General features: G+C 41.0%; 1 protein-coding gene across 3 annotated transcripts in view; it reads right to left on the bottom strand.

Moving 5' to 3' along the window:
- The window catches only part of LOC130187798 (disheveled-associated activator of morphogenesis 1-like), a 49320-nt gene that overhangs the window by 13202 nt on the left and 15035 nt on the right, over window positions 1–21083 (bottom strand). For all 3 annotated transcript variants that reach the window (XM_056405691.1, XM_056405690.1, XM_056405692.1), the window contains exons 2-9: window positions 9914–10203; window positions 6957–7046; window positions 2284–2355; window positions 1761–1855; window positions 888–1221; window positions 656–766; window positions 455–558; window positions 36–102 (exon numbers count right to left, since the gene is read on the bottom strand). In XM_056405691.1, coding sequence (XP_056261666.1) covers window positions 36–102; window positions 455–558; window positions 656–766; window positions 888–1221; window positions 1761–1855; window positions 2284–2355; window positions 6957–7046; window positions 9914–10099 — 1059 coding nt within the window. In that variant the 5' untranslated portion in view covers window positions 10100–10203. The remainder of the gene's footprint in view (window positions 1–35; window positions 103–454; window positions 559–655; window positions 767–887; window positions 1222–1760; window positions 1856–2283; window positions 2356–6956; window positions 7047–9913; window positions 10204–21083) is intronic.

Raw genomic sequence — 21083 nt, 5'->3', positions numbered from 1 at the left:
CAGTAAAGTCAGGAAATGTTTTCCTCTTCACTTACCGACTCAAATCGTTTTGACAAAGCCAGCTCATCCTCGTTCCGCAGCATCTCAAAGTAGTCTAAATGCCTGAGAGTGTCAGAGGGAACGAAGGGATTAGCAAGTCGCCTGCAAATGTGATGCACTAATAAACTTACAGTTTCATCTCAGAAGATCTTTCTCTTAAAAGTAGTGATGAAATACACAGTCAAATCCATTTTCTTTAGGGCAGTGGAGTTCCTGTCCCCCCACACACAATCTGATGCCATTCACATGAAATGGAAAAGGTGGAATGACCATTATACCTTATACAATATTTTGAGTGTAACAGAGTGTTTTCTGGATAAGAATTGGCTGTTTCTATTCATAACTTTTAAGATTTTACGAATTTGTAACTGTGGAAAGTGTAAATTGTGTTCTGGACGGACATGTTCTAACTCACCTGTCTAACGTGGAGTTTTCATGAGAACGTAGCTTATCGATCACAGGTTGGATGCCCAGCATAAGGAACTCATATCGGAGGTGGATACGGAATTCCAAACTCGTCTATATTTGAAAAAATAATGCAACCAGTGTTTAAAGGGACATGATGACCTCTTATTGTGAAAGGAAGCATAAAAAGTGTCTGCAGTACGTAATTCACCTCTCCAGCTCCTTGACTCAGCACAGCATTAATAAAGGACATGATGGCTGTTTTCAGGTTGACCTCGTCTCTGTATCGCCCCGTACTCCGGTCCAGATCGTTTATAAGTGTCTGTGGGCAGACAAGTAATTACACTTGTTAAATGTCTTTACACAATGCTGCTTTTCAACGACTTTATCTTTATCCAAAAGATTCAAAACCACAACTGTGCACTTGGCTTTCCTCCACCCACCTGGAAGCGCGTCCTCTCACAGGCAAAGCGCTGGTAGTGCAGCATGGCCTCCAGGATTTTTTTGTGACCGCCAGGCACCAGACACACAGCACCCATGATCTCCAGCACCGCCACCTTGGTCTTGATGTTCTCTGTGGCCAGGCTCTGGGCGATGATGTTGATGCTCTCGGAGTGAGAGAGGACGTGGGCACGGCCCTGTGAGTTGTTCATCAGAGCTTTGATGCAGCCAATTAGAGAGGTGTGGATTTGCGACTCTGTGGTCTCATAGTCCATGCTCTTCAGGAAGTTCAGGATACATGTCAGGCCGTCCAGGTCGATGAAACGAGTCACGAACCTGAGAGGAGAGCAGGCACAGAGAAGTCATCGTATGATTTATGGACAACTTTAATTTAGTACTTCTGGGAAGACTTGTTTTGATAGGAGATATAACTGCAATGCACAAATATCCTTAAGTAATGTTATAGCATCAAATGTCAAAAGGAAAATGTGTGTATGCATGTGTATGTCCACTCGTCTTCTCTATTCCCTTAACTTAGCCAGACTGTAACTAAATTGTCTGCAGCAAATTTAATAAGTAACTCAGGACATTTGCTTTTAAAGTGTAATGAAAATCTCAAGTTCCTAAATTGGAAATGAAATGTTTCGCTCGTCCCCTTTAATGTACACTGACGTCAATGAAAAATATTTATCCAACGCTGCAGTGACCTTTATGGGTGTTCCAATTCTTAAAGGACTCATTTACATACGGTTGTGAGGAATTGAAAAGAGTGACAGACGAGGGTAGAGGTGAAATGGAAGCGCTGATCCTTGACATTAAATGTAAAGAACACACAGAGAGCAGAGAGGAGGACACATTTTTACAAATCTGTCCACCTCATCGGTTGCGTCCTCAGAGCCGTCTTCAAGCTCTCTATGGTTTTGTTCCTCTCCTCCTCATCTTCCTTCTCCAGAGCGAGGAGCGTCTTTCTCTGTTCGACAAAAGATGAAACAACATGAAGATCTGAGTCAAAGTCAAAATAAAGCAGGATTTGGTTTTAAATAAGACAGCACCATAACATAAATGTCAAATAGCAAACTCCCATTTTCAATCACATATGGCATATGTGGGTTAAACTGAAGATAGAGAATGTGAAGAACAACAGCATGTGTGCAATCGTTGTATATCATTTAACGACACTGTTGTTGTTGTGTTCCTTTCATATTTGAATTAAAGTATGTTAAGTGTGTTAAGGGTGGCTCATTACCGGCCTCTCTTAGTTGAAAGTATAGCTCAGATTTTGTCTTTGATTTACAACGCTGCACCCTTGACTTGACAGATCCTTCTTCCAGGACTATTTTTTTTATCCATTTTGATATAAAAAAAAAAAGAATAAATAAAGTTCATGTTATTACTTACAGCTGCCATTGAATTGAGCTGGTCAATGTAGTATTCTGGCCAACTAGTTGCACTTTTGTTTTCCTCTTGTTCCTGAAAGTCAGAGAATAACACATTGGATGATGCTGTGCTGTGATACAGGAAGGGATTGTGTTTTTTTTTAAGTAATGTCACACAATGATAAGAGAAGACAGAGCATGAGACACGTTAATGGGAAAAAGTTGTCGTCTAATGAATATTAACTGTGCGTGACTTCCTCGGAATTTTAAAACGTCACATCATTCAGAAAGTCACACGAGGGGACAAGTTGTTATTTGGTTTATGTCACATGTTTGAATCCATCAAAGACGAGCTACAAACCAGATGGAATATTTCATACCATTGTTTTTCAGATCATGGGCTTTGAAGGACGTGAAACACACAAACACCAACAAACACACACAGAACATAAGGTCTGGGGCATAAATAGCCAAAAGCTGAAAAATGGAGCGAGAGCTCAAAGTAGGGCGACACAGATATCCTTCCCATTTTATCCTCCAGCGCTTCACTGAGTTTCAAGTGATGGTGAGAAGTGCCGAATAGAGAGCACAGCTGCTTGGTAAATTCTTGAGATTAGCAAATGAATGCTAAAACTGCAGATTAAGGACGTGGCCTGACTTATGCTGAGATTAATCTCCTGACAGGAATGTTTGTATTACATTTGAAAAAAATAACTGCAAGACATTTCTTAGATGATTTAATTTCCAAACTCAAGGGGAACGCTGAGGAGAAAATGACTTGACCCTGAACTTGGCTTGTACATAAAAGGCTCGCAGGCTTTCATTTTAACTCCTGCTCCATTAAGCACAGGCGAGCTGTGACCATAAGAAACTAATTGGGCGTCAGTTAATAAAGCAGCCTTGGCAGAGACTTGGCTGCTTTTACAGAAACTGCAGACCTTGGCTGGTCTGCAGGGATCGTGCAGTGACAGGAAGGCCTGATCCTGCTGTTCCACTTGCGACCAGTGCCAGCTTGACCAGACTGGCGCTGGAAGGAGTTCAGTCCATTAGTGGAGCAGATGCAGAGGTGGGACCACTTCCTTTCACATCTTTAAAGAGTTTATCTTTCAAATCGGAAGTTAGCAGTCTTCAAACAGTGACAGGTCATTTCGGGTCATGATGAGAGAGAAAAAAGGGGAGTGTATTTCAGGGAATTTTTTTTTTTTCCACATTTGAAAAAGTAAAGATCAAAGACGCATCAGGAAACAGGAATCAATCTCAGTTATTTAGGGGTTATAGGACAGTATGCTTGAAAGAGAAGCTCTGTCCTCTCAGAAGTCAAACTTTTTTCTTTTTGATGAAATTTGAAGCTGTACTGCTAAATCTCCGCTAACAACCAGATCAGTAAATCTGCTTCTTGGCAGATGATGCAGCCTAGTAGAGAGCTGACAAGAAGCAGGAAGAAGATTGATTCTCTGCAGCATGATTTCATCAGCTCAGGTGCCCAGCCAAACCAAACAGCCAGAGCTTTGACTGACTGTCGGCCCAGTCCGACTTCTGAAGGATCTAATTGCCAAGAAACGACTGGCGAAAAAGAGCGTGGTCATCGTTCGCGAGCTCGGGGGCGACCTGATAATGACCTCCCCCCTGACTCACATACAAAAGCTGCACCTGTGGAAGTGAAGCTTTCCTGTTTGCCTTGGACAACCGACCACTTCCTTTGCCTCTCTTCTCCACACACACACACACACACAAACACACACCCTTCCTCCCTGAGCTCAGATGGTGAGTTTGTATCTGTCTGGGTCGGGGCCAGAGCCTGCTGCCGAGTCAGCAATATTGATGTCTTTCTGTCCCTCGTCCCTCCCCCAATTCTGCAGGTCGATGCTGCACATAAAGATTTAGCTCAACTAAATCCGCCTCCACATTTACACCAACACTGAAACATCCCTGCATGTTCTCTTGAAGCTGAACAGAGGCAGAGCAACATTGTTTAGGTTTATCATGAGGCTACTTCGGGCCCCGGGACTTTGAGGCCACTAACTGGGACACAGTAGGAACAGGGGCATGCACATGCTGTTTCCATCTCCACTATCTTCTTCACTCGCCTGTGTTGCTGCTGGCTTGGTGGACGCTGCGTGCAGCCAAAGTAAGCCATAAGTGCATCAATACTTAAACAAAGAAAAAAATCTGACAAATGTAATGGCCTGTGACATGGCTTTTAAGGCCTATTAGCACATCAACTCGAAAGTAGTTACTTTTCTGCACTATTTCTACATAAAAGCAAGCTGTCAGCGTAAACACACATTATTATGTAACACGCAATCTTTAAAAGGAACACTTTAATATTTTGCCAAGAGTTAGATGTGACAATTGATACCACTTTTATATCTTTGTGTTAAATATGCTACAGCTAAGCAACTGGTTAGCTTAGCTTAGCATAATGACAGGAGACAGGGGAACAGCTAACCTGGCTCTGTCCAAAGAAAAGAAAATCCAGCACATCCAAGCTTGTTTAATCCATACAAAAACTGTAGTTTAGTGTGAAATGCAGATTTACAGGGGTTTTTCAACTTATGTCATGCCTTCCTGCAGCTGTGTTTGTACTGTACACCGACATACCAACTATTCATCCATCAGACTAATTCCCAATACTCCTCACGTCCAGTTTGTTACCGGATTTAGGAAAAGACTTTTAAATCTGCATGCCCGGTCTGCATATTAGTCAGGACAGGATATCCTACACACTCATACCTACGGCCTTGAGAATCACTGCAGCAGAAATGTGAGGGCATATTCTGTGGTAGCAGGGAAGCTCGACTCGATTTGATCTAAATTACAGCAGGCGTCTGCGTTTTCCTGCATGCGGAGGATGAGTTCATATACGGGGGAAAGGAGGAACAGCTGACGTTTCTTTTATCAGGGAGAGAAGACGTAATGAAATATGACACTGTCACAGAGTGGCAGAGTATGTTATGGCTACGTGAATGCTTTGATGGAACAGGTCTATTATCTAAAAGGAGTAACCACATGATTAAAATATCCTCGCTTCGGTGGGACAATCGAATGACGAGACAAAAACCTTATTGTCTGGGAGAAAACACTCTTTGGAATAACAAGAAACAAGATACTACTTTTACATTCTACACTCCCGCAATATATTTCGGCATTTTATAATTCCTGACACTGCCTTCCCTGTTAGCGGATTATCTAATGGAACAGGCTGGATTTAGCCTTCATTTTACTCCCTCTACACATCACTATTTTTATATCCACCTTGTGTAACATCTATTCACGTTAAGTAAGTGAGTTATTCATGGTGGAGCTTTGAACAGGTAGTAAAGACTTTTATGTTGTGATGGAGAAGAGTGGCTGTAATAGAAGAGAAACATAACAGACCGGGACATAAAGCTACTTAACTATACTAAAAGGAACAGGAGCGGTATGTTTTCTATTGTAGCGGTTTGACATGTTTAGGCATGTCTGTCAACAATATGTTTGATAGAGGTGAACCTACCATTACATTATTGGGAATTTATAATATTTTGTGAGCTTGATCACTGCAAATGGTTTACTTGCATGACAGCAATGGAAAGTCTAGGACTTTATAGTTCTATTCCCCAAATAATGCAGTACTTTATATAATATATTAGAATGTTGTTAATAAAGCAAACCAAGCCTAAAGCATTTGCACTGGCTGCTGAGTAAATGTTTTCTGATAAAAAGTTGTTTCTGACCTGCTGGGACAGGCCTGTGATGCCATGAAGGTTAGTTATGTCTTCAGGCGAAATGTTGTTGGCACCATTAAAAACAGGTAGGGGGGGGCACAGTGGAGAAGCTTTTACATTAAAGGAATAGTTCAACACCTGTGATAGACTGGCGACCTATCAAGAGTGCACACCGCCCTCGCCCAATGTCAATATTAAGTGGTATGGATAATGGATGGGCGGACGGAACAGTTCAACATGGTGAACAATTCGCTTATTCACCTTGTTGCTGAGAGTTTGGTAAGAAAATAGCTGGGGTGTCACATTTTCAAAAAGATCCAGTTTAAACCCATTTGACCTGGTATGTAATTTGTTCAAAGTCAACAACAAAGACTCATCATCTAACTAAAGCAGATCTTTTTTTAAATATATAAAACTATCCATATTGGTTTGGTTAGATGCAAGGAAAGAAAGAAATTGATTAGGTCCTGCAAGACATTTGGAACCTTCACCACTTGTACTTAGAGCGTCTTACGGGTCTATACACACCCCGGATTATAGCACAGAGAATAACTACTGCAGGTCGCACCCTGTGATTGGGTAAATTCTGCTTCAATCCAAACTCATGTTGAAGGCAACATTTTGACTGCAGTACTTTACAGAAATCAATGGATTACTGAAGAGCAATTGACAATATTATGTCCTGGATTTTAAGGCGTTTTTTAATTTTAATTTTTTATCTCATAAGCAGTTAATATACACCTGACATTAAAGATGAAAAAAATAATCATCTGCAATCCACAGATACAGTTTGCAGACACGCTCATGCTAGGGCTTATCGTAAACAGAGGACTACAGTGATGCAAGGCTCTGTGGTGAAAACAGCCTTCAGGAGTGACGCATGAAATTACACAAACATCTGAGACATTATTCAGGAAAAGCAGCCAGTCAGCAGCAAGCTTATGGAGGCTTATGTGGAGTCTGACATAAGGCACAGTGAGTCTTTTACCTTCTTTTTGCTGCAGTAGATTTGCCATTTCTTCTCTGCAGGCAGGGCGAACATGGCTTCCCTGTGTTTCTCTGTGAGGTCAAGCTCATCCTGCAAAGTTGGGGGGAAAAAATAGCAGAAAAGGTTAAGAAATGTTTGGGAAGAGGAAAAAAAAACAAAACAAATATTGTCTTCAAAATCCTTTACGGGTGGTTGAATGGGCAAGACTATCTTCACTGTTTGAAAATAAAGCACTGTTCTCAAAACATCCTTCACAAAATACAGACAAGTTCCACAAGCTATCAAACCATCATGCTGCAAATTTAGAAATATCTACATAAATCAATTTTGTTTCCCCCCCCCAAAAAAACCAAAAGCATGTGCCAGGAGTAGTTGCACCAGAGCTGTTTTCAGTTTCGATATCGGTTTGTGCTAAATCGCTCCATGTTCAGTGGGATATCATCGGGTGCTCGCATCGTAAATTCAGAATAACTCTGAATCAAATCAGATGTGTCGCAGGCTTCAGACGTGTGAGTAATGGGGGAAAAGATAAGGCGTGGTCTGCCTACTCGACATGTGGTAAATAACATCTGGAAACAACATGCTTCACAATGTGTAACAGATATTCCATTGAGGCACACAAAGGGTGCTGCTGGGAGCTGTTTAACTTTTGAGAGGATTTTGGACAATTGAAAAACATCACCGAGTTTTAATTGGAGTCCTCACTGGTTGAAGAGCATAAAGCTGAAATTTAAGTTGTGGTCAGGATATCGGATGCTTTGTTGGAAAACACTGAACATCACACATTCTTGGAGAAAAATAATCCAACGGGAGACGTGAAAGCCGCTAAATAATTTGATGGCACAGACAACAAAGAGTTAACGGTAGATCTGTAACTTATGTGAGAGTTTTCTGAGCTTTAACATATTTGTGTTTGGGTCCGAATTAGTTCCAGTCTTAAGACAAGTATAGCTAATTGAGCTTCATGTGATAGATGGTGAAAGTCATGAGAAGGCTTTTAAGCAATTTAGCGCTAAGAGACTGTACAGTGGCGTGAACACGATTTTAAACATAGGTTTATTTCTTTCTTATGGGTATTTATGCAACAAATGGAGATTAAGTTAACATGTTAACGTTGCTAAATGTTTTACAGCAACAACTCATCATTGGAATTGACTTTTGGGATGGTCTTTGCTAAAGCTGTCAACCCCAATGAATCAATATGTGCAATGATCAAATGTCCTAAAATAGTTGTGTGGGCTATTGATTGATTTAGTGAATTAGGTCCACATACTTACTCATAACCACTGAATGAGGAAATGGCAACTGATTCAACTGTATGCTTATGCTAATGATTATAAAGAGCAGCTTCAGGTTTTGTGTTGCCGATGTTCTGATTGATAGTGATAGTAAGAGCAACTCTGTCTCTCTGAATTCAGCATGGGGGGAAAAAAAAAAACAACACTTAACCTTGATTTACAGGTTTCTGGAAAACTGTTCAAGTTCAAAGGTCGGGTTTTATTGATCGTAACAGAGCAGAGCACAACTTATTCCACAACGTGAGTCTTTTTTTTTTTTTTTTTGCAGCAAACCCGTTTCAATTATTCACGCACATGGTGGCTCATACTGGGTGAAAAGAAAAGCACGTGGCCATTTTCTTTTGGTAAACAGAGCAACTGAAAGCCTCCTTGTCGTCACACTCAACTTACTCAATTATGTCTTCATAAAGGATGGTAGACAAAAACAAGCAATTAGCAGATGGAGGAGGCAGAGACATTAAGCACTCCTGAATGAGGTCTATTGATGTGCAAAAATGTCATGCTTACATTACTGTGGCAACCACGGGAGAGGAGAATGGGGCCAGAAGAGACAGGAGAGCACGACAAATTGGAAGTGACAATAAGACAGAGGAAGAATAGCAGCCTGGCCCCGTTACTCTCAAGATAGTGTAAACAGGGAGGAAGTGACAGTTCATTTGTGAACGTCATAAAATGTAACAAAGTAAACAATCAAGTAAGAATATATTTCAGAGACATTTTCAGTTTAATAATACGCTGAAATGGCTGTTATGCTAAATGTAAATTCAGTTAAAAAAAAAAAAGGGCATGTGTATTTTAGTGTTAATATTTATCTATTTTCCTTGGTTGGTTTTTAGATGTTACATGTTCTGTCAATAGAAGTTTGAGACACTTCCAAAACACATCAACACAGGGATGCTAATTATCTAAATAGCAATTATCTTGTTATAACAAAGTGATGTTAAGCATAATTATTTTAAAGTGATTATTCACAAAATTATTGTGATTGTGCTAATGTGAATAATTTGGCTTGTGCACAGTTGGGTCTTTTCCATTAGATCTGTATCACTCTTGCTGAGTGAAAACTGGTACAACTAGGGTTTATTAACGGATAAGCCTGATGTTATCTTATATTTTTCAATGCCATAAAAAGTCCAGAACCCCAACAATGTGTTAGTATGTTTCTAAATACTTTCCAGCTTTGCTTCCCCGTCCCTGGTGCTCAGCCCCAGGCCCAACTATGTCAAAATCAAAAGAACGGCTCAAACATGTATATTTTCATTTTTAAAAAGGGCTAAAACAGCTGGGCACTGTAGCTTTTGGCTGGCATTACCCAAACAGGAGTAAACGGTGTATTTGTTGGGGACTATTTTCAGCCGTGGATTAATACACATTTGGTGCTCTGGTGAGTGTTATGGCAGCAGGATGGCGTAGGTAGGATTACCTCAGTGCAAAAGTGTGACTACTTTGTGATTTTAATACATTTTTGTAAATCGGTGGAGCTCTGCAGCACAAAGGAATAATCTACATCAGGCTTTAGCTAAAAAGGCAACTCAGTACGATCAATTCACTGTCGATTTTTGGTCTTTGCAGAAAAGTGACCTAACTTGACATTTAAATCACAGTTAAAAGATAATTACTGAAACATGAATAAGACACATCTTTTGTTGATTATCTTACCACCAACTCGGAGAACATGCCATCCAACTCATCATATCCTGGCATCGGCAGTGCCGGCTCCATGGTCTGCAAGGCAAAGTCCTCCCGCAGCCTGTAGGTGATCTCTGGGTGATCGCTGCTGTTAAAACAGCAGAAGATGAAGGAGAGGCCGCCGCGCCCACCGCCGCCGCGCTTCCGAGGAGCCATGGCTGTCCGATGGGTCCGGCTGGTCAGGTAGGGAGGGTGGGAGGCTCCTTCAGGGCCTCTTTACAGCCTCCTCCACCTCAGAGTTTGGCCTCCGTCAGAGAGAACTGTGGACAAAGTGAGGGGACACGATGAGTTTTCAACACAAACACAAATCAAGCCTGACAAAGCATGATGAAGTCTTCACCACTTACGTTTGTGATTTTAAACTGGCACTCACAAAAATCTATTACAGATGCAGAGTTTTCCAAGAGACTGATAAACAATAGAAGATAATAAGCTCCATAAATAATAAGACATATCTATTTCAATGGTACTAAATACAAAGACTATCGCATTCTGTTTTCCGTTTCTGTTTCTGTTGTCTTAGATGAAATCCAAAGACCCATAGAAACACCCTAGGGGAAAAGTGACTTGGGCCCTGTTGTCATTACCACATCTGTTACTTTTTAGCAGCTGGACGACACAAAATCTATCAACACTATGATGTTTACACACTTACAACCTGAACCTCTGCCCTTGGTAATGTTTAATAACGTCAATTTCTGAAGGGAAACTACAAAAAAGAGAGATTTAATTACATTGTTTACACAATGGTGCCCTGTGAGAGTGTGACTTTTGAAATGGAGACCATAATTTGCCAGGATTAGAGTATTCAGACCTTTTCATCTCCCCTTCCTTCCTATTCAGCATCAGCTTTCCTCTAAAGACCTAATGAGCAATGATGAGAGGGGTGTGTTTACAATGACTGCGGTGAGAGGTGTGTGTGAGGCCTTTTGTTGTTTTGGAGACTGGCTTGGTCATCGGGGCGTAAAGAGCAACAAACAGGCCTTCTTATGAACCCGGAGATGAGTCGTTAAATCGTGTGCTAGTTGCCCTGAAAGTTGTTCAAATGACAGGTGATATTTACAACATTTGAAGCCCGCATCAAACTCCGACATACCCTGGCTCAATCGTCATCACCAGACTTTTCCTTCCTGGGTATTTGACTTAGAAGACACAATTACACATTTGGTTTGTTCTCTAGCAGCTGCAACTTTACTAGCAGTGTAGGAAATGTGTGCAATCTTGTTGGACTCTTGCCCCATCCGCCGCGCCTATATATCACGGATAAAAATACATAGAGATCAGCTGTCATGAATAAACAGAATTGCTGAGGAGGGCTGAGAACATTACAGGAAGTTTTCTCCCGCCAGATGACGGGCCAATGAGCTTGACAACATCGGCAGTTATGTAGGTTTCCCTGTGCTTAAGGGTATTTTTTTGGGTTTTTTTTTTTTTAGTTAAGCTATGGGTGGGGCTCATGAGATGGCAATGCGAGCATGTTTGTCTCCACAACTATGTTTCAGACTGACAACTCAACATCTGGATTACCATGAAATTTTGTACAGAAATTCATAGTCCCCAAAGGACGAACTCAACTCTGCCGATCCTCTGGCTTCATCTGGTGCAACAAGTTGACATTTGTTTTGAGTGAAATGTCTTGACAGACAAATGTTAGTATGGTAACATGCTAAACTACGATGGTGAACACCCCTAATACTCTATCTGCTAAACATAAGCATGTTATCATTATCAGTGAGTATGTTGCCATGGAAGCTTTAGCATTTAGGCCGTACACTGCTGTGCCAAAGTACAGCCTCACAGAGCCACAAGCATGGCTGTAGACTCTTGTTCTTGTGTTGAACACATGTCGTAGCCTGGGATCAGATCGAACTGTATGTGGAGCATTTGGTCCTCTGGTTACAGCAATCCCTAGATTTAACACTTTAGTGTGTCGCGAAAGCAAGAAACTGGAATACAAAGTAAGATTTTAAGACAGTCCTAAAATCTCACTACCGAAAGGATAAACTGGTCTGTTTTGTGACAAACCACTAATTCATACAAACATACTGTGTAAGAGAGGAGACAGCTGCAGTATGTTTTCTCTGACCTGCTGGCTGGACTCCAAGCAGGAATAATGGACAAGATAATAAGTGCACAAGACTTGTCTGCTGCATAGCAAATAAAGATGTGGTGTTCAGATATCCACGAGGACACTGTCGTCAGCATGTCACAAAAACAGCTCTCCAGTCTCCCTGCTGTGACCAGCGGTGTGACGCCAAGTATCATAAACCACAGAGGCTGTGCTGACCTGCAGGAATTTCTGGATGTCTTTTCTTGGTGACCGGCAGCCCGCCGAACATAACCACATTCACTTGACCTTTCCCAGTGATTTCCTATAAGTCAGAGGCTTCGCCCGGACAGAATGCATCATATGCCGAATAATGCATTTCTAAATTCAACCTGGTCAGGTCACGTCCCTCATCTTCTCTATGCTCAGTGGGCTGAGGCAACAGAGGACAGCTAAAGTTATCTCTTTCCAAAAGGAAAAGTGAGGACATTTCCTATGGCAACTTTGTCTAAATAGAGTCAGCTTATAAAAAGTACATTTTGTGGTCTACACAAATAAAGCCTGATGCCATCACTGTCCTATTTTAATCACTTTTTGGGTACATCTGTGTTTCCTCTATCCAGCAACTTTTTACATTTACATGTTTTAATCTTTGTTTTATACATGTCTGCTTTAATATACCAATGCTAACAAAAACAAAAGAAGCAGATCTTGCTAAAAAGAATATAATCAAATCACAAAGACAAAATACCATTTAACAATTTAATATTTTATTCCAAGGTAAACTCTACTAATAAATTGCTGCTCTTTGTGGCTAAAAAACTAGCTATAACTGGCCAAACTGTCAAACAAAACTAACAAAAAGACAAATTTAAATCATTACTAAAACAATTCTTCTCTAAATAAAGTCAGTAACTGTACAAACATATACAATGTCCAGTGAATGAAAAAGCGTAGTGTGTACTACACAGACAAGGTGCCTGAGGGCAAATGGCCAAATGTGGGGTAAAGTACACAGCAGCTCACTCATGAACACACACGGTGTATTTATTTTGACACATCCTTGACTTTTCCAAATAGACTACCACAGGCCTCAGCAACAGCCGCTTGGCTTCACGCTCACCATCTATTCTAGTATGAAGGGAAGAAGCAATTCAAAGCCCTCTTTGACCATATTAGTCCACAAAACTACCCATCTTTTCCATTAGCTAAAGCGAGCTGTAAACTTTGTATAAACCCCTGAGCCAGAGCGGGACCATGTTGGTCCCCATCCAGCTACAGGAACCCGTGGATGTGCCACAGCTCGGCCATGTGGGGAGGGTACAAAGACACACACCACAAGGGCAAAGAGACAGGGAAGGTTTAAGGTTTGAACATGCAGGCTGTGTCAATGTGAAGACTTTGTGTTAGTGCTGTAACTGTTAACCCGTGAGACCCTGAGTGCTCTGATAATAACCCCCGGAGGTTGTCTGTCAGACGGTCAAGGTTGCCAACATAACAGAGGCCTGTTGGAACAAGAGGACATTCCTCTCATAGCCAGGTGAGCCTTGTGACCCTGAACAACACCCACACAACAACACCTTCCACTGTCACCTGCTCGAACTGAGAGACAACACAGACTACCTCTATGCACTTCATGCATGTACAACTAAGCCTGTCAAACAGTCCCCTATCTGTCTAAGCAGTAAAAGATAGAAGAATCAATGGTTATGCCGGGAATTATCTTTGTATTAGCCATGTCTGAAATGTTAACAGATTGTAAAATGATGATGATGATATGTAACAGCTGCACTTTCCACATAATCTAGACAAATACTGTTTATACTGACATAAATAGACTCTTGGACTGCAGAGGAAAACATCATGACTTTTTGTAGGCTCCTGCTTACAGTACAAAGCAGCTTCTTTTGGCAGATTGTTTTGTACTTTTTCATTCATACACATCCAATAATTAAACCCGCCCACCCATATTCATACAAACACTTCTCCCTTTGTCTGAGGGAGATTTCTATCCTTGGATAGCCTTGTTGTTTTTCTTGACCATGTGGTTTGGTGGATGACCTGGCATGAGTCCAGACTGTAAAAAGAATCCCAGTGTTTGTAAAGTGAGTGTGAGCCCGTGCATGGTGCCTCCACTAAGACCTCTCCATTAAGACCTGCTCAACTGTCAGGTCTGCTGGAGAAAAGGCAGAAGTCGCATCTCAGCTAAACACAAAGAGACGCTCACGTTACTAAACATGTGCAAAGAGGAATGAAGAGAAGAATGAACAGAGAGCAAGAATTCAAAGATGACCTGACACTTTTCATCAAGCTGTCTCCTCCTCTTTGCCAAGGTCTCTTTTCCTTTTCTTTCATTTTGTTCTGTCTGTTTTACTCAACCTCCTCTCCTATTCAGTTATTTTAATTCTTCGCTGAATGTTATTTCAGCATACAGTACACTGTGAAATGGAAACACTGCGGGATAGATTTATAATCTATAATTGCCTGATAATTGATCATTGTGGTGGCCTTGTGGAGTGAAATTTGAGCTGTTGGTATCCAAACACTTAAAAATGGGTAATAAGGTTAAAGTGATGAATACTTGCAAGTGTTCAAACTACTCATTTAAACCAAAAAGCAGCTTTTATTAAAAACTAAACCCACTTGAATACATAAAATCTAATTATGTAGTCTGTCATTAAATAATTGCCATCATGAATAGGTAGGTTTGTGTTTAATTTATAAACACTAACAGGTCAACTTTAGGCTGATGCTAATAACCCGACATGTGCCTGACTTGTAGCAGGAATTCAACCTTGGAGAGAGAACACAGTGGACAGTAGAGTATTGAAAACAGATGTGTGAAATACCTTCTTCTGCACCAGCTGGCATCTCTCAGCAGTTTCTGGCTCTGAAGTGTGCTTTACTTTTAATTTTTTTGAAATATACAGCCACTAATGGCTGCCCATATCACCGGCCACCCTCTAATGTTGGTTGGGAGAAGATGCAGCTGAGCACTTCAGCCATGTTTCTAATTGAGCAGAAAAATACTAGAGCCAAAGACAATGGGGGAACCTTTGAATGAGGATGTGGATATTTAGACACTGTTCTGCTTGACCCTGACCTTCTGACCTCTGTGTGGAGGGAGAGAATGAAAATCAAATTTCTCTTAGGAAATGGAATCAATAAAGTATTATGGCACTAATAGGGCTGCACCATATTGGAAAAAACTGACAGACATTGCAATATATTTTTTTCTGCGATATATTTTCATTTTCTATCAACCCCAGCCAAGATAAATCTGTCACATCCAAAAACTAAAAGAAACAAGCATTTCATGAGATGCTTTAACTGTGATGAAGAAAAAAAGATCACTGTAACCACTGTTAACTGACTGCCTCAGTATACAGTGTATAGCTGCAGCTGTGTTATAGGCGGAGCAGAAAGGCATTTGGTGCATGGAAGTTTAATCTTCTTTTCTGATTTAGGATTTGGGATGGATCAGACTTGCGATTTGATGATCATGTCATCACAGTATTTCCAATGCAAAGCAACTGGACATTGTGGGCAGCGTTGTTTCATACTATTCCATCACACATTGTTTCTCAAACGTACAAAAAACTGAAAATTATTACACACAAAAGTGTGCATATATTTTTAAAAAGCCACTAGAGATACAGTTCATGCTTTGAGGATTCCTATGTGCTTCATTCAAGAGGCTTATGGAGTTTTGGAAACCCCCACAACTGTTGTGCACTGCACTTGGTAATTTATTTTGGATCAATTTGGACAGCTGCAAACAAAAGGCTCAGGAGTCACACTGTGAAGACTATTGGTAGTCCGTCCATCACAACACATAGCCTGAGCCTGAGCTGACCAGCTGAAACTCAACCAGAAACCCAGATTTGGACATTGAGTGCTTGCTTAATTCGTGAAATTCAAAACAGTTTTGAGTCAAGAGGAGCATTAGCTCATAAGCACAAAATATGCAACAATAACAACAAACAAAATTAATAAAACAATCTCCATTTCTTAATGCAGCTGTAGTATGTATATTAAGAAAAACATAAATCTCTACTCTCATGCTTTTGGTCAAATTAAGTGAACATTGGTAACTGCTAACTGACAGTGAACTGATCTCTTAATAACCCATGTTAATCCCCAAAACTGGTAGCTATTTGGCAATTGTTTTCATGTTAAACATGGTGTTTCAAATCGTCAAATTGTCTCTGGTTTAGCTATGGTACAAATGGCACAGTGGTGCCCAATTGTCTTGCACAGCTGGATAGCATGCATAGTGCCCATTCTGCCAATTACTTAATGGCACCCAAAGTACATAATGAGTAAACACATGCAGACTTGGACACACATCAGAAAATAACTAGGCCATGATAGAAATGCTAGACTGGCAAGTTAAGAGGAGATTAAAATCCTCATTTTTCTCAGCTGAGGCCAGTTCAAAAAAACAGAGACCCGTCAAAACTGTCCTCAGTGTGAAAGCAGCAGTGCCACAGTAGCAGAGCTGTTTGGCTCTGATGTGTGTGTGCTCATGTGCCTTTACATTACAGGATTACATGTCAAGATATGACAAAAGCATCGGCCCCGGAGCATTATTGTCACATGGTTGAAGGAGTAGTGCTGAAGTGGCTCTCAGATTACAGGATTAACATACAGAGACACAGAGAGCGCGCAGAGAAAGGGGCAGCAGCACAGAGATAGACAAAGGAAGCATTTCTTCCACCAGCTGACACATTTTACACACATGGCTAAGGGTTAAAAAAGTTCAGATCATGTGGGACTCTGAAGTAGTTACTGTTGACTGTCACAAGTTTGTCTGAGCTGTGACTGTTATGAATAGAATTACATATGTTGGGATGTAGTGTGATTCTTTTGGTGTGGTTTTTCCAGTTTTTACGATGACATACAGTATGTCTGTGTGCGGGCTGATATATGTGTTGATTCGGAACAACAGGGCACTGCTGCTGTTTCTACTACATCTTTGCTCAACCAGTATTATTACTGCCTGTGCAATTTAACAAAAAATAAGTAAGGTGTTTAAAATAAATGTGAACTTTTTCAACTTTAAGCCTAAAGTTCCTCTATTGTTTTTAGTGTGTGATAATCAACAACTAATTGAAGACTTGATTTATTGTTTAAGTCATTTATCAAACTAAAAAGAAAAACGTTCTGGTCCCAGCTTCTTGAATGCAAGGATTTGTTGTTTGTGTCTGTTATGCATCATTTTAAAGTGATTACCTTTGGGTTTCTCACATGTAGTCGGATGAAACAAACATCTCCTTTGGGCACATCTAGTCTGTTTGCTGCTCATAAACACTGCATTTTGATGCTATGCCCAATTTCCAGATCATTATGACAACAGACTACTATGAAAAATGTTTCAGCTCATTCACGCCAGCTGCCGTGCGGTCAGCATAGAGGGGTGTGCCTGTGGAGGGACAGTCTGACCTCTGTCAACTCTCTTCCACGGAAAGTAGCTAAGGTTTATCCAAAGAGTCGCTAGATTTTTGGCTAGGTGCTTTTTTGGACAGAAAAAAAAAAAAGTCACATAAGAGGAAAAGTCAGTTAATCTAGTGACAAACACTGCTCGTTTGCGCAAAATCATCTTAATAAAAAAAAAACCAAATCATAACCTTATCACTCAGTCAGTCAATGACATTCGCGTTTTAAAGGTCTGGCACCACCGTTGTGGTCCAGCTAAACAAGAACTCTGTAAGCCATGTCACAAAGAGGTAATCTAATCGTTTTCCTCGTGGTCTTCACACGTTTCATCTGGAAACAGTATCATGGTCACAGTCTGTGATGACTCAGATTAATTCAAGAGCAGCCTTTCTATCTCTAGCAACACCTGTTTTCAATAGTCAGTTAATGATCTGGTCAAAAATTTACATAAAACAGGACCAGAAGAAAGATAGAGGATGCGATACAAGATGACTAAGTCACTGTGTTCACTTCTCATGCTATGCTGGATGTTTGATCAGCAGATTCTATGATAATCTGAACTGTTGACATGTTTAGTCTAGGAGGTCACTGCATCATTTCATGAACAACGGGTTGTGCAAATGCAGTGCTGATAGATGTTTGTCAGTAAAATTGTTGTGTTGCTTAGGAAAGATTCAATCACTGGTGAATCTAATTTGTGGTACCTTCCAGCTTTTTACAAGCTTTTTCCCCTTAAAAGAAACCACAATGATTTAAAAGCCTGGAAATTGTCCATTTAATGGCAGGCTCACCATATGTTTGTTTTGACTTTAGCACTTTAATGAGCTGTGTATTAGAGTAGCATTTCTTGCACAGAACTAGAAACTATACCTATGATCCATAGAGAAACTTGAATGCTTTGAACAAATCTGCACGGTCTCCCAAATGAATTCACAATCACCTTGTTCCCTAAGTTTCCCTAGTTTTTGGAAGCTACAAGACTAAATGTTATCTTAAAAAACAATGAACAGTTCCACACCTTTAGAGAAAGAGGTGTCATTTCTTCAAGTCAAGTCTTACACAAATGAATTATAGCACAAAGCAAAAAATGTCCATTCAGGACTGGGGAGTGTGCGGCTGAAATGTAGGGAGGACAGAGATTAAAAAGCAGGTTAAAAGGCTGCTGCTCTTTCCAGGCAGGGTTGTCAAACCCGTTCTACAGACAGACTGTCCAACCCCCCACTCTTAACATGTTAGCATTCTTCCTCGGGTCAACCCTTCAAGTGGAGGTTAGACTTGGGGCAAAGAAGGAAACTACTCAAACATGCGACAATATCCTTTGCTAGGCTTTCTGCTTATTCATCTGGGTTCAGTTTGTTGGCTAAGTTCCAAAAAAAAAAAACAAAAAAAAAAAACAAAACAGTTTTGTTTAAAAAATAGCACATAAAACACAAGTGGCCTTTATCATGCTGCTTCCTAAATATGAAAAATCTGAGCACAAATCTGAAATAAAAATATTTAACACACAGCATAGATGTTGACATTTGATCTGTATTTGTCATGCAGGTTCAAGTGTGCGTTATAAAATACAAGACTATTTTTCCCCCAGGTATATTAATTTTCCATTTGGATTTTTGCCCACTATGTCTTGGATGTTCTTCATGTGCAGCTCCTCACAAGTGCACTATAATGTCTTCAATCTAATGAACTAAAATATATTATGCCGTGAGCAGATGGTGGGAAAACGCTGTGTATTGTCATTAAGATTGGATTATCCAGGAACTTCACTTTATTGTGAGAGAAGGGTATTAAATGGATTGTCAGTTGGACCACTGTGGTTGTATCTAGCACTACACAACCAGGAAAGCACACTATGGTAATCTGAAGAACGTCCTACTGAGAGCATTTAGTTGTAGTCAACGCAGACTCAACTACAGCAGCGATTCCCAAACCAGGTTGCTCGTACTTCTGCCTTTGAGGGAAGTATGAGCAACCCTGAGTTACGTGGAAAAATTGTGGAGTAGCTCAAGGAATTTTAAAAACAGAAATTGCAATTTCATTAAAAAATGTTATCCGCATTTTGTGTCGGCTGAAACAGCTGAAACACAACAAAGTAATGAAAACATGGTTGAAATAGTTAGCTAAAAGTACTGGGTAAATGCTTGAAACGTCAACTTCTGCAACGCTCGGTGGTAGATTAATGAATGCAAAAAATATATAAAAATATCCTCTAATATAATCAATAACATCCAGTTGAAACATGATGGGTGGTGTCGATGAGGGAGCACTTTAGCTCGTCTGCTAGGGCTGCATGGATTTGTCTGACAGTTTGGGAGCCACTCAACTAGAGAATCAATAAGCCCTTGCTTATCAGCAGAAAGAGAGGAGAATTGGTATCATCATCGAATTAGTGAGCTCTGGGCTATATCTGCACTTTTATCAACATTAAATACAGAAACAACTGAACGACTGAAACCATCACCAAGAGTTGTCATCACGATCTCCCTCTGTGTGGCAGAAGGAAGAGTAAACATTATCTGCACCACAGCTGGGTCGAGTCTAATATTAGTCACAAATGTATTTCTGAGCAGAAGAACAGGCAACCTCTCAGATCGTCAGTAATAGGGTGTGGAGAGCGCTGTAATCTCGTCCATGATACCCTGAGCTGCAGCCTGTCCTTTAAAAAAAAAATCCCTACCTCTTCCTCAGTTGCTATGGTAACCAGAGTGGTGGGTGACCGGTGCAAGCTGGGTGGGTGGGTGATTTAATGTAAGCCCTTTCCACCGCACATTACCCTCCTTTTTAATCTGCTCTGGATGTTTATAGGGGAGAAAATAGGATTGTCTCTCTAATTCAGCAGACAAAAACAAATAACAAAACCATTAAGGATTACAGGGTGAAATCTAGCTTGCCATCACTCAGAGCCACCATGAAATCCTGCAGAATTACAAAGCTGTCTGTCCTTCGGAACATCGGCCTGTATAGTATTTACATGCGATGTAGACTATACACGGCCTCTCGAGAGAAGCTGAGGAAGTGATAGTGGAACCTGAGAAGGATGGGCAACGACAGGAAGTGAGCGGGGAGAATGAGCAGACCCTCCTTTGCTCAAGGTGACTTTCCTTTTCAAAGACCTGATAATCTGCACTCCACCCCCATCATGGAAAAAGGTATGCCATCCCCTCTCTCTCACACACTCACTTGACACTGATAACGGGCTGCGTTCGCCAAACCACAGAGAGAAGCTGGTGGGAGGTAGAAGCCTGTAGCCTCTGTGTGTGTGTGTGTGTGTGTGTCTGTGTGTGTGTGAAGGCATATTTCTACCACCACCTCACCCTATCTCCAGACCAGCCTTGTCATTATGGGGCATTCCCCACATACAGAGGACAACTCTCTCACCACGAAATCAGCCCCCGGGCCCGGTCGGAGCACCCTGTCATCCTCCCCTCCCCCACGGTTACTACGGCAACACCGTTTTCCACACCAACACCTCCTAATTAGACAGACATGACACAATCACCTATGTCTTGGTGAGAGGAATCCAGCCTGTATCCTGGGGCATGATAAAGCAAACCATCAGCCCAAACTCCCCTCATTCAAACACACGCAGACAGACTGATATGATAGCCTCAGACTATCTGCCAGCCACATACATTACACACACACACACACACA

Source organism: Seriola aureovittata, chromosome 19 (assembly GCF_021018895.1).
Source record: "Seriola aureovittata isolate HTS-2021-v1 ecotype China chromosome 19, ASM2101889v1, whole genome shotgun sequence".
In the NCBI taxonomy this organism is placed as follows: domain Eukaryota; kingdom Metazoa; phylum Chordata; class Actinopteri; order Carangiformes; family Carangidae; genus Seriola; species Seriola aureovittata.
This window is presented reverse-complemented; position numbering and strand designations above follow the sequence as displayed.